Source organism: Sitodiplosis mosellana, unplaced genomic scaffold (assembly GCF_009176505.1).
Source record: "Sitodiplosis mosellana isolate CC-2019 unplaced genomic scaffold, AAFC_SMos_1.0 Smas_scaffold_1, whole genome shotgun sequence".
Classification (NCBI taxonomy): Eukaryota; Metazoa; Arthropoda; class Insecta; order Diptera; family Cecidomyiidae; genus Sitodiplosis; species Sitodiplosis mosellana.
Window position 1 is genome coordinate 13,069,079 of NW_022595244.1, and position 15,134 is coordinate 13,084,212.

The 15,134-nt window shown below is 36.6% G+C and overlaps 1 protein-coding gene across 1 annotated transcript in view; it reads right to left on the bottom strand.

The window, feature by feature from the left end:
• The window catches only part of LOC129580583 (uncharacterized), a 101,427-nt gene that overhangs the window by 4,531 nt on the left and 81,762 nt on the right, over positions 1-15,134 (bottom strand). The window contains exons 4-11 of the mRNA XM_055471167.1: positions 12,995-13,111; positions 12,143-12,323; positions 11,707-11,964; positions 8,848-8,964; positions 7,943-8,074; positions 5,900-6,159; positions 4,474-4,615; positions 1,935-2,084 (exon numbers count right to left, since the gene is read on the bottom strand). Of these exons, the coding sequence (XP_055327142.1) occupies positions 1,935-2,084; positions 4,474-4,615; positions 5,900-6,159; positions 7,943-8,074; positions 8,848-8,964; positions 11,707-11,964; positions 12,143-12,323; positions 12,995-13,111 (1,357 nt within the window). The remainder of the gene's footprint in view (positions 1-1,934; positions 2,085-4,473; positions 4,616-5,899; positions 6,160-7,942; positions 8,075-8,847; positions 8,965-11,706; positions 11,965-12,142; positions 12,324-12,994; positions 13,112-15,134) is intronic.

Below are 15,134 nucleotides of genomic sequence, written 5' to 3' on the forward strand. Positions count from 1 at the left end.
CGTGCAATTGTTTTTCCGCCAGTGTTTCCCCCTCCTACTCTCTCTCTCTCTCTCTCACTCCGTTGTGTCAAATGAGCGTTTGTCATATTTTGTATGACGAATCCGCGCGAAATGATGACAGTATTTTTAATTAAGTGAACTTCTTCATTGTTATGTAAATGGAAAATGGGTTTTCATCCATCTAAGCATACGCGACTACGTCGAATAAGTGATTTTCCTTATCGGCACATTTTTTATTGAGTCTCTTTCTCTCATTTCGGTAGCTCATTGTTTAATGACTGATGAGAACCTACATTTGCCAGCTCAACTGAATGACGTTAATATGGCAAAATGAGAATTGCTATCTCTCATCATGCGATGATAAGTTTAAATTAAAACTTATTGACATTTTAGATGGAAGTCAGAAAAAGCACCAAATTATTATCGCTGCTCTATGTTCAACCTGATGGAAACTTTTCTCATTGTGAATACAGTTGATTTCAAGTCAAATCGTCAATATTCCAGAATTAATTGCATTCTTCTCAATATGGTCTTTCTTCTTATTGATTTGCGCTTATTTAAACATTTAATCCCTTCACCCTGTCACACTGCTCTCCTCCCCCTCAGAAAATCAGAAAATATTCGCGAGATAGTGAATATGTATTCTCCTTGCTCCATCACATAATCCTTATTGCACCACATTTTCATTTCGCTGGCAAACAACTCTTTCGAATACTTCCTATGTCCCGCTTTAAAATCGTCCGTGTCGTTTGCTGTCAATGTTATCTAGGGGTTTCACGCAACTTAAAATTCATCTAAAATTTCAATATTTCTCTCTTTTCTCTAAAATTCTCTGGGATTCACCAAAATCCGTATTATTTCGAAATATTTCAACATTCACCTTGAAAATTATGTTCTGGAAGTTGGTTTTGGTTGATCTCCAGGATCGTTCAAAACTGCTCCCGGTTCTGGAAGTGGGTTTTGGTGGATCTTCAGGATGGATCAGACTGGGTTTGACAATGCCCTGGTCCATCCTGAGGATCCACTTCCAGAACCAGGAGCGGTTTTGAACAATCCTGAGGATCCACCAAAACCCACTTCCAGAATTTTTAGATTCAAAAAATTCTAAAAAATTCGAGTTTATGAACAAAAAGAAGCAATATCTATAGTTTACACATAAAATGGTTTTATTTCCAGCTATTTAGTAAAATCTTCGGCCTTCGAGTTTGCGTGAAACCCCTAGAATGTTATGGCATTGATGTGCTCGAAATTAAACCTCGTTACGGGAAAATTTCATAATAAAAGTCAGTTTGTATGCTTTCGAAAACGGATGTTTGATGGTAATGAGGAGCGTAGACAAAGTTTCAAACATGTTACCTGAGCAAGCGAGCGAATAAACGAACGAAAGAACAAACAAATTAAACAGGCAACATTTTCATTCATCAAACCTTTTTTTTTTAACAGCAGGTTGTGCGAAACAACATTTTGATAATGTTCTCGTGCATCGATCCATACTGCCTGGCAATATGGTAGGCAGGTTGTGTGTTTTTTGTCATTTTTTCACCCGAAAAAATTATCACCATTTGCAGTAATAATTTAGTACTAATTTAGAATGAAAACCGTCATGTTCATTACATATAAACTGTTACAATGGCCGAACGGAAATGAGTGCTTTGTTCCGGCAAATGTGCCGAATTTTATGCTTGTTTGAATATTAAAACGGCATAAACATAAAGCCGCGATTATTTTAGTCGATATAAAATTTGCATAGCAGATTTAGAGGCGCAACTGTCATATCGCGTAAATCAATAATATGGACAAAAATCAGCCATAAGCTGTCAAAGCTCCAACTCATCATCCTCACTGTATGTCACTCTCCATCTCCCCGGTATACTGTTCGAGGGAAATGCTAAAAAGAAAGGGATTAAAACATAATGATTGGTTCGTGTACTCACCACTGAATTTCGAATTCCCGGTATTTGACTAAGACCGAAACGTGGACTAACTAATAAGACTCGTTCGATGCCATCGCGAGCATTTGTGCTGAAGCATTTCGCACCATAGCTCGGCAATCCCGATATTATGTCCAAATAATGAATTTTAGCCTGATGGTTGTAGGTCCAAATGTGAAAAGAAATTTTTCAATGGGAAAAATTATGGGGAAAAAAAGAAGATCGAAAATAAATTCCATTAAAATTACAATTAATTGAATTTGCGCCGGATCGACAGGCATAAAAACGACGACGCATAAAATATTTCATGATGAAAATAAAAAAAAATCACCCTTAATTTGATGTCGACATTCCGGTTAAATAATATTTACTAAAATTGATATATTTCAAGTTGATCGGTTTAAGAACATTTTCGCTCCCCCTCATTTTCAATAAAGTGTTCATCATAATGAAATAAAGGAAGAAGGAAAAGGGCGGCGAATGCGAGGGAAAATTTTGAGGTTTGAAGACCAACATTTCTAATTAAAATTGATTTTTCATTTCTCTTTTTTTTTCTTTCTACGGTTGATTCAGTGACTGCGAGAAAAGCCTCGACTCTGAAGTTTTGACACATTCACAGACGGTTAGAGGAATTTGTTAATTAAACAGCATGGATTTTGCCACAGTCGCATCGTTATCATCATCATCAACATCGCTAATGTGTAGTATCTACTTTAATAACTGTTTGTATGCGGCTGTGGAAAGTTTCGACATCCATTTAGCAGCCACATTGTCGGAAAAGGCGAACAAATTAAATCACGGAAAATTTTGAACAACAACAAATCACAGAGAATATTGAATAAAAACATTATTCATTTACAATATTCTGGCTTTGTGAATTTGACGGGAAATTATAAAGAAAAATCATGTCATTAACAATATAATCGCTAAACATCCGGTAATTTTGGAATAATTTTTTTTTCCGCTCCGGTTCGAATAGATCAATAACTCGTAACAATCGCGGAATTTGATAGTTCCATGCAATATAATAATATGATGAATGGGCTGGATAATTGAATGCTTGTTGGTGTATCGATTGTTCGATATGATTTATGGTCAGATCGTATCAAGGATACATATTCATCGATTCCATTATACATGCGAGAGAGGAAGAAAAAATCGCGTCAATTTCAAAACGATGAAAAACATGAAGCAGCAGCAGTAGCAGTAGTAGTAGTATCCACATCATTTCAATTCGAAATCAATCAACGCGTGGTTTAGTTCTGGTGTCGACTCACAATTATATTGCAACCGACTTAATTCAATTTTATTTATCGATGTTTCACTGATTGCCGTTGCCTACGGGGAATTCGGTTTCATTTTAATCAACGCTTTCGAAGTGCCCAGCCTGAATGTGTGTAATGTGTATATTTGTTGTTGTCTCATGTCGGCGCTACGCAATTTATCTTGTGTAAAAATCATGATCTCTCCATCGTAGTCATGTGTGAACATCGAAATCGCATTCCCATCGCCTAAAACAGTTGGAAGTTTGCGTATGTACTACTATTACGTATCTCTCTCTCTCTCTCTCTCTCTCTCTCTATCTGTCTATCGCTCTCAATTTTACCCTGGTGCCTATTTTTTCGTCGTTGCTCATATCGAAATTGATACGTAAAAAATCCAATAAAAATCTACACGGATTGCAGTATATTTATTTATTGTTATATGTATTTTATCATGAAGCAGACAGGGGAAATGGCGAAAAAAAAAATTTGCGCAGCTTGAAATCATTCCCCCGAGGAAACCGATACTTATTCGACGAACACACCAGTCGGACCAAGCATACAAACACAGCAACTATTTATTTCCCATTCCATTTGAAGCATCGAAGCATCCTTATTGAAAGCTATGCTATTCCATCCATCGAACGAGAAAGAGCGAAAAAAATGTGTGTCTGTGGCACCGAAAAACACGCAAATTGTGACACAGGCAATCAGTAAACATTAATAAAAGTGTTGAATGGGTTGACGGAAACAACGACGTCCAAAAAAAAGCGATCCGATGCTTTTCATATTGAACTTGTGAGCGTAGATAACACGTTGCTTTTGCTTTTTTTGCTAGCGAAAAACTTCACGATCAGACGACTTTAATTTGAAATGCTTCAGTTTTACTACGTTCCAGCCAAGTGTGATTTAATAAAACAAGATGACATTAAGCTCGAGCTTGCATCGATGCAATATCCGATAAGTTTGTAGAGAAAAGTCTCGCCGAATGAAAAAAAAAACAAATGCAATCAACCAATCTTGTCTGCTCTATCGATGAATTTTACTCGACGTCTCCAATAAGAGTTACGTTCATCGGATAACCATGGTAAAATCTCCATTGTTTAGAGATTTACAAGCCAAACAATTTTCGCTGAGCTTTTTGAATTTAATTACGACAAGTCCTACGATGGCAAACGAATGCAACAGTTCAGCCAAGAATGTTCAACATCAAAAGAAGTAGGTGACGAGGGTGAAAAAAAAAACGATGATGGGTGATAAAATGGTCGTTCGTAGCTCACCTGTAATTGGGTTAACATTTTGCTGGATCCAGTCATTTGTTGATTCAACTTTAAAAAGTGTCCAATTAATCGCCTCAACTCTTTTCGCTTCATACTTTCGATCAGCGACATTGGCACGAAGCGCTCCAAACCAAATTCACGTCTGAAACAACGAACAACATTAGGTTTAAATTTTTAAGATTTTGTAATCGATTCGAGAAATTTAATAAAATTTATAACTTTGCGGCCGAGTTTCGATTTTCATATCTGATTTATTCAAAGAAAATCTGCATAATAAAAGCTCCAGCAATATTGTAAACAAAATTGTTATCAAAAGTTTGAAATTAGCATATCGCCTTAGTTTCCATATGTTATATGTATACGTGCGTGATAGCATTGTGAGGCGCCGTTAGCATACAATATTAACTACTATGAATAAACTTTAAAACTATCACAAATTTATGGCATATCAAAACCGCTTCCATTTCGACGAATTCAAAGCAATCAAAGTCGAGTTTGTGATCAATAAATCGTGCAATATGCGAAATAAGAGAGAAATACTGCGTATATTAAACTTATCGTGTCGATTACTCTCATTTTCAAAAACACTATCCGAAGAATATATACGAAAATATCACAGAAATGGGAGCTCTAAATCGATATTTTTTGTTGAGTATTTTAAGAATAAATCTTTTGTTTTTCTTCTTTTTTAAGTTTTGTTTCGAAGACTTTTATCACTTCATATTTGTAAAAAAAAGAGAGACATAAACGCAGTGAATGTTGAGTACTTATTCAACTTTTCTACATGAAAAAATGGCTCTTTCCTGGATTATCAACCATTTTGAAATGCTGGAATACCAATAAATCATTCAGAGGTCGTCTGTTCCATGCTCAGCCGTCGAAACTTTGTTAATATGTCTGAGCATCAAATTATTGCTTCAAAATTACGCGCTTGAAGATTGAGCCTTCACATAAAGTTTTGTTTCAGTGGAATGCGCGTGAATGTGTGTGTGTATATGCGGAAACACCATCATATGTAAAATTACAACGTGAAGCAACATAACCCTTTACCGAATGAATTTCATAGGAAAATTTAATATTCGTAACATGTGCTGCAGTATCACCTATGAATTTTAAAATCTTCCATATGTTCCTCACGAACTGTCGCGAACACAATTGAAATTCAAATGAATTTAATTTCATTTCATTCCGTTTGATTAAAATGCGGATAATCCTTAACGAGCATGTCAACGGTGTTACGGTAGTTAAACGGTAATAAATTGGATTTTCGAAACAATGCAAGAAACAAAAGACAACAAGAGCAGCAGCAGTAGTAGTAGCTACGAAACAGGATATAAACAGATTTTAGGCTAGAGTAAAACTACGTGTGCGATCGCGTGCCCGTAAAAGTAACAGTGCGAATACTAGTAGCAGCTAAAGTACTTACTCAACAGTTTTAACAGTTAATTTCGCCGGTGAGATGTTATTGGCTAATGAATGCTGATGAATTTGTAGAGCAGCCAAACGGAGTGCAACATCTGGTTGAAGCTCGGGCGAGAAACGTTCCACGGTTACATCATTACAGCACTGCATGTACAGATAATCCAATGAGTTTAAGTCTTTTTGAGCTAGAGCTGCCGCCGATAATGGTACGAATGTCACGCGGAATAAACAGCGCAACTTATGAGCTCCAGGCCGTGCCGCTATCTACATCATTATCCAATCCGATTTCATTTTAAACCATGTGAAGAAAAAGATAAACGATACGAAAATTAGATTCAAAAATAAAAACATTCAAGTTGCGTAAACTGTAAATTGTGGGACTTTTTTCCTCTTGTGTTGCGAAAACATTTTCTATGAAGTAATTTTCCGCTTGTTATGCTCGTCCCCTAATCGATAGTAATATGTCATCTATGCTCAAACACGCAATCAACGATGTTTTTCTACTCATTTTTTTTGTTCATACATTGCGTATCGAATTATCCTCTTCACATCAAATTGACTTTCTATTCATCATCATCGAGTGGATATAGCAAATTTGTAGTTATTACCATGTTTGTCGTGCATAAGTTTGCACAGAAAACGAGCTCGTTCAATGGAAATTTTTATATTGTGAATGAATGCTCAGAAATAGCTTCGAGTGTGGCGAATGACTTTTAAACATGTAATTTTTATTAAATTGAAATTCTTGCAAATACTATATCAACTTTGTCATCGTGAATCGTTTACACTCTAAAAAATGTATTTTAATTTGTTTTTAATTTTATTCCACAAAATGTGTTCAAACTATGCCGGCAAGTTATCGTTATATTTTTCGAATTGCCGGCATAAGTAAGTAAAAAAAACTTAAAAACCCTTGAGAAATTCAATTCTAAAACTCAGACGTCTGATCAATAACAAAATCGACGTAATCTTTCTTCACATTTCCACCATGTCTCATTCACATACGACGAAGGAACCTTCTGTCATTTAACCACGTTTACATGAATATTGCAGAACCAATCGTCCTAATCTTCTTTCGAGATTGTCTTGAGATAAAGGAGTTGAGGCCATCGAAAGAGGTTCAAGAGGCTTAAGGAGGTCAATATCTGTTTCAGAATGTGGAATTAGAATCGTTTGAATGCTGAAATATGTGCGGTTATTTAACCATGCAGAAGAGACAGAAGACTATATCGATGTGACCATATGTTAAACCGAAGAATATTAAAAATCAATTCATGGATGTCTGGCATCGACTTAAAATAATGACCGATCTGCATCAGGGAAGTACGTACATGTAAAATACCAAATAAATAAAACTCCAACAAATTGATTAAACTTCCAATGATGTAAATCACAAGGGTTTGTGCTCACCAAACCAATGATAACCCACCGATATAACTCTTGAGAATGCAACAGTTTTGACTCTGGAATCGAACATACCCAGAAATCTGAACGAATCGATTCATTTCTCGATATAAATTAAGTGTTTTTTTATTTATGTAGCCTTGCAAGCCATTTCGACTCTCTCCTAAACCACATGGCTATCGAGACGATTTGTTCCTAAACACTTAAACTGTGGTCATAGTGAAACTTCCATTAAACTGTGCAATGTTTTCTGATTGTGACACAAGTCAATAAAACCCGAATGGATGTATATATAATATGTTTTCATATTGAAAACTTTGCAAACCAATAAAAGTTGATTTAGCATTGTTTGAAACCGAAAATTACAAACTGCCTGCAAGTGAAAATTGCCCTTTATATAATCGATTTGCTGTCGAATCAAATTGTTGCCAGTTCAACGTATCTAATTGGTTTGTGCCTTTTCTATTTATATCCACACTGTACTAAAAGCTATTTATTAAACTATCATCTTAGCTTGGCTTTGAAACCAAAGCCATTTCAATAAAGTGCTTGATTTCATGTTGGCTGCATTCGAAAGCAAAATTTCATTTGTTGTGTCTCGGTATGGGAAATAAGTGTGTGTGTGTGTGTATATAGTTCTTACCCGTGCCAGTGTTTCCTCGGGATCTAATAGCGTCAGTTTATTCCGTTTGAGGCTTTTCACATGCTCCAGCACCAAGCTAAAGTGTTCGTCGGCACTTAAACACAATTTATCTCGCAACGATGTGACGACATCCTATGGTACACGCAAACACAAAATGAAAATATATTATTTTATATGGAAAAGTGCAATGAAATTCCAGTTAGCTAGATTCATAATAATATTTCGCTCATACAGCATCACAACCGCATATTTTAACACAGTGTTTCCTTCAGACAGTCTCATTTGGTGATAAATCAAAACCACGAATCAAACAACTAATAATTTGATTCCAAACACACCAGACGAGCAGAAATCAAGGGAAAAACATTTCCGCTCCTCGTAAAGCGTTCTAATTATTCAAATTTAATTTCATTGAAATTCGATTGTAAATTCGTTGAATGCTTTGGCAAAAACCGGAATGGAAAAGATTCACCATCAGTAGAACGTTACTGCAATGCGAACAGTTTGAAATTTGCGATCTTTGTGTGTTGGAATGAAATTTAAACGTAGTAAATAAGTAGCCGGCTCTTTGGAATAATATTAGAATTTCCATCTCATGGAATTTGCATGCCTTAAATACGCATATAATTCGAAGTTTGTATGGAATTTTGGTTTATGTTTTCACCGAAGTTTCAAAACGAAAAAGAATCCAATTTTCTCCATTCAACATACAATTCTCGTCCCGAGTTGTAACTTACGGCCCGCTCATAAGTAGTGAAACCCAAATGAAAAACCGTACATTTTAAACTATTCACAATATTTCGAAGAAATTGCGTCTTATTCGACTGCATACGAGAGGAAAATGTGTCATATTTATTGAACACTGAACGGCTGAACAAAAAGACAGAAATAGAAAAAAAACTCACCCGAACTGTTGTTGTTGAATCGTATTTGAAAGATTTGGTTTGTCCATTTTCCAGAAAGACTTTGAGCACATTTGCCATTTGTGGCACATGCAAGTCACCCAACGAAAATGCAGACGGCTGAAAAAAAAGTTGAAAAGCATATTAAAGTGGATTATGCTTTTGTCAACGAAAGATTCACAATCTTATGACATATTCAATCCAAGGAAATCTTTTTCATCTATGGAGCAAAAAAAATGTTTCGATTATAATTTGTATCTTCAATACGGAGGAGTATAAGTAGAAAAAAATGGTTTAAAAAAGCATTGGCTGTTGAAATGGGTCAGACATATGCGCATTAAAACTGATTACCTATTGAAATAGATATTTTACATTTAATTTGCATGCAAGTTCATAGAAAAATTCTTTGCCTCAAACGTTATTCTCTGCAATTCCGTCAGTTGCCACATCAATTCCTCTCTTCACTGGATGAACGACCCATATGCAAATTATTGTGCAAAAACGTATTTTTTTTCATAAATTCTTCTCTACATATTTATCTAGTTGTTGAACATATTTTAAATATAAAATTTTGATACAACAAACACCCGATGAAACAGCGGTTTCTATTTAAAATGTGGCAGAACTTGAGAATGGAACAAAAAATAACCACACTCAGTAGAGTATGCATGTAAATTTCGGAACAGAAGTACGGAAAAAAATCGATGGAACGTATCAGAAACATACAATGGGCAAGTGCACGCAGCACGCAAGTGTAATTTGTAGGTTGATTCATTTTTATACTGTTGTACCGTTGCGATGTGGAAATAAAGGCAGAAAAAAACTTGGACGGCGTCTGTTTGCCCAGTTTTTGTTGTGTTCTTTTTTTGCTCTCTCTCTCTCTCGAAATAATATTAATAATGATTCGCATGCAGGCGCTTCGAGGAACATAAACAAAAGAAGTAATTTTTTTAACTAGTATCAAAGTGGTGGATATCAACGCCATCGACACGAAGTTTCGTGTTGAGTGAAAAAAATATCATGGGCGCAAGTAACAACGCAACAAAACAGCGGTTGGAACTCAGAGGCTCATTTTTCTGTTTTTCTCGGTGTTTCAATGTTCATGTTTCTATCCAGTGAGGTAGCAGCCAAGTAGCGATCTCATTAACACTAGAGTAGTTCATAATTTGCACTGCAGAAAGAGGAAACAAATCAAAAGGCACTCACACATATATGTATTTTTTTCTCTGTTCAAAACAACAGAAATGGAATTGTAGATGCACGAGAGATGATATCGAATAACGTGGCGTTTCATTTGATATGTGTTCCACCAATGAAACAAAGTCAACATCGCAAGAACTGTTGTAACGTTTATTCGATGCAAAATTTCGAGAATCGCGACACGAAATGCTTTCACATCCGACCAAAATGTGTGTATGCTCGAGTCATTGGATTCGTATGCAGAAAACGGTATCAAATAACAGGTGACTTGTGATCCATCGCATGACGATAATTGTGCCTAATGCAATTCATATTCATCACAAACTGTATGGCAGAGCAAAACACGACATATTTCCGTCGCCTCTGTTTGCCGTTGCCAAATCGATTTATCGATCAAATTTCTCGGTAATGGTTTATTCTTGGAAACAAATCATCAAGTAATCAAACACATTATTTACGGTTTTGCCTGTCCCAAATTCCAAGTAAATCGCCAACGGTTCATAGCGGACATGCAGCGTCAAAATATGATAACGAAGGGCAGCTATTTTTATTTGATATCCGAAAATAGAATTAAGGTCCATTTAATCATTTAATAATATCATGGGTTTCCCAGTTTCGTTGCTTTAGTATGTGTGAATATGTAAAGTTTATTGTTTTTTTTTGCTGCTATTTTTGATTTGTTCCCCGAAAAAAGTGCATACAATGAATTCAGTAAAATATCTATAAGCTCTTGCTGGCTCTTTAGTGAATTTCGTATTCACGCTCCAGCGCTAAACTTTATTGCGAAAATTGTATAGTGTTATTTTGAGATAGAAGTGGTCATGAAAAGTTCACGTTTCCTCTATTAAAAATGCAACGAAAATCTTCTCGGCCAAAAACCATCGCCGGTTTAACGAATCCAGAGCTCATACGCACAAACTGCTTTTGCATGATTTTTTCTATCTCTCACTCTCGTTTCCGCTGTTGAATATTCCGTGGGTGTCAACACGGTATTTAAAGACCGGAAGATTTTATGCGAACAACAGAGAGCACAGTGTCATGTTCAGTATTCCATATTTAAGCTCAATTTAACCATGATGTGAATGTTCACATTTTTTATGGTAGAAAAATCCGCTTGGTGCGCTTTTTCCTCTGTTGAAATTCCAAAATAATAAAAAAAAACTTTCGAGTTTGAAAAGCCGACCCACTCTTGATCTGATAATCTCTGACTCTCGACATCCAAACCACAAAACCTAACAGCAAATGTGTTTGATGCTAAAAGCCGCAACTTTTGTGTTTATCCTAACATAATCTCTCGTTCTAATGAATGATAACCTTCATTGGGATGTTTTCCCTACGGGAAGAATACTTATAAACTACGATAAATTGTTTGCAGTTAATTTACTTAAGCACCCACTGAACACAGTAGAATCTTTTATGAACTCAAAATGAAAATAAATGTTTTTTTTTTCAATTTTCATTGATGTTCGTTGTTTGATTGCATCAATTTCTGATAGCCATTGTCGAACGGTGCGCTTGTGGGATACAAATTTTTAATTCATATAACCATTAAGAGTCGAACGGCATTGGAAATTTCAATTTGCAGCGTCAAATTAACATGCCCACAATGCTATGAAATGACAGAGGGTGTAAAAAGAGTAGCGTGTGTTTGTTTGAACTTACGGGAAATAAAGGCGCCCCATTAACACAAACACTTTCAGCAAATCGCACACGGCTCGGTCGTTTGTTGCGCAATTTCTCTTTTCGGGCAGGTGACAACAGGGTTGATTTACGACCTGGCGAGCATGGTAACATCTCTGGTTGGCACACCAACAGGCTGACTTGCATTTCACATGACCGAACCAATTGGATAACATGATCTCGAGGTGCATCCTTCACATCCTCCCCGTTGACAGCTAATATTTGATCATTTGGTTGCAGCTAAAAATTGAAATGCAATAGACACAAACACACAAACAAAATGAAATGAGGGCAATCAATTGGATTTCGTGCTGATAAAATCGTTTCGCCTCCCGCACACTGCATGTGCCATGCGATGCAAAACGATTGTACCGAATCGTAATTCAATGTTCATCGATATGTTTATTATTTCACTTACATGGTTAACACTAGGTCCATCCGGTGTGACATAACGCACGATAACCGGCCGCTCACTGCCAGCTACAAAACCAAAACCATTTTTCTGGCAACGATTTAAAACCACGAGTCGTGGTTCAGGCGGTCTGCTGTCGTACTGAGAACAAATCGGCACCTCGTATGTGGTCGTTTTATTCAAGTGACTGCATCGAACGCGACACCAGCAACAAAGCGGCAAATGCACAACAAGAGAGGGAGAGATAGAGAAAGTGAGATAAAAAATAAATGGTGAAATAAATATTACTTTGTGTCCATGCAACACAGGATGCACGGGCGGAAAATCTAAGCGATATGTGCACTGGGTGCTCGGAATGAATTTCAATTTTCTGACTCGACGCGAACACTAAATAATTCATGTAAAAAGCATTCTCAACTGCTCGATTTTAGCACAAGCCAAAGTGCAGCATATAAAGTTTATTTGATGAATTCAGAATATACACACAAATATTCCGCCATTAGAGAATGAGCATTAAGAGCCGTCGAAATGTCACACGCACTCACTTTAGCCTCATGCAGCCATATTATGAAATCGCCATAAGAACATACACAAAAAGTATTGAGTTCGTAATCACATTACGCTAACACCACAAACATAAACATATTTGCTGCACTCTGAACATGTACTCACACTCATACACACCCACATTGTTGATAAAAAAAAATGTAATATATAAAAGTGAATGTCAGAGAATGGAAAATGCAAAGAAAGCACAAATAAAAATTGACTATCGAGCGACAACGACGACGGCAGCGGCGGCAGATGAAGTGAGCAATGCATGGACGGAAAATGGAATTGAACAAAATTAAAACTTACTTGACGTAGTAGGGTCGACCCTTTCCATCGATGGCTTTCTCCCATCCGTACGGATATTCGATATTGTGAGTCCAGCATTCAGCAGGTGGTAACCACGAAGCCGATCTCGTTATGTGACTGGAAATTTTAATGGAATGAAGGAAAAATTAATGTTATTTATTTATTTTAAAACACACAAAAAGCGCATATACACATCTCAAATAGAGAAAAAATAAAATAAAACAAAAGTTTGCTCATTCTCCACATGCATTCGATATGCTGCTTCATATATCTCAACACGTTCGATGTTTTGCGTGTGTGCGATTTTTGCCACTATTCAATATGCGAACACTGCTTTTAGCATTAACTCAATGTAACTCACATAAAACCGATAAAGTCATGTTCAGAGCAATCATCAAATCTACCATGGATAAACACCATGGTACAAAGCATTTAACGTATTACGCATACACAACCTGAATCCGACAGACTTCAACACAATGAAATTAATCCAAAGTATTTGCTATGGTGCAAAATCTTGGTCCGTAAACGTGTTTCTGTGTGCTATGCGCACCGAGAACACAAAGCAGCAGCGGTGGTGGTGGTGGCCAGGGTGCTTTCTGTATATGTCAATGGGTGAATTGCAGAATATTTGCCCGCTTCGAATGAGCAGAATGATCGTAAAATCAAATTAAATATTAATTTAGTCAAACAATACGAATGTGTGTGTATGTTGGTGGCTCATTGAAAATGAAGGCATGCATATCGAAAGCGTACGCTGATGCAGCATTTTAATAGACTTCATTGTATGAAAGCCGATATTTTAGCCTCGCATGTTTGCAATCAAATTCATTTCAGGAATTTCATTCAGTACACTACACGGCTCTATGTAATGGAGCTTCTGGCGAAAAAAGCGTTGTTGTTGTTTTCACCGTTTGAAAGGGGGAAAAACGAAAGTGAAAGAGACACAAATCCGATCAGAATCAAATCGAATCGAGATTAACGTCCACTGATTTCATTAGCCATAACAGACTAATCAACATAATACTAACGCAGCCTATTTGCGCACTATATCAGAAACCGTTCACTTTAGCCGTGCATTGACCATCAACTCGAAAGGATTGCGATTGGCTACCTGAAATACGGACACACTCCTTCGTCGAGTATGGGCAAGTTTTTGTTTTTGTCTTCTCGGTTTGATGTTGATTCGAGCGAGCGGTGACGAAGCGGAGAAAATTCGATTTGACGCCGACATGTGTACAAAGTTTCATCTATAAATTCGATTTAATTACCAATTACAAATAAATAAACGCAATTTGTTTATCGATAAATAGATTCGATAACATATGAATAAGCAAAAACAATAGGCATAGACATTAAAATTTGAGCGAATTCAAGCGGTGGTGGCAAATGAAAGGACATTAAATCTGGTTGATTGCATTTCGAACAGTGGAAACACAGAAATGCGTTGAGCAAATACATGGAAAACGAGATGGGTGGTGCTGACGGCGGCGGCGGCGGTGGCGATGGCGACGGCGGTGGCGTCGATAGTGGCGTCAAAGTTTCACAATCGCTTGCGGTACAAATAATAGTTCAATCGAATATTAATTAGCTTGAATCGACCGTGCGACAAATTTTCTGCTGATCGAGTAAATTAATTATATTCTAATAATTATGCACAAACATAATCGATAAATCTCGTGAATTAAAGACTCTAATTCGTTGTTTATTTCGAAAATTGATAATTTCGAATTAATAGCTTTGTGCTGATTTCTATCGACATGCATAATATGCAAATGAGAGCAGATATTTTGTGGCTCCTTTTTATGTTCGTTGCTGTTGTTGCAACACAACGGTGTTGGTGTTGTGATTGCTGTTGGCTGGACAAAATTTGCATCGTGCTCGAATGAACCGAATGTAAGTAAAATAACCATGTCAAATGTCAACTTGTTTAATCTGGATTAGAAGCATGTACGGGGAAACATGCAATATTGTCATATTAGTGAAAATCTTGAGCAAATAGCTTATAATGCCAAAACATTTGTAGTACATGCAAAATGCAGATATCAATCAGTATTTACTATCGTAGCAACGGTATCGCCACACACACACACACACACTCCCATATGCAAAATACAAACAAATTTTCGCCGGAAAAACA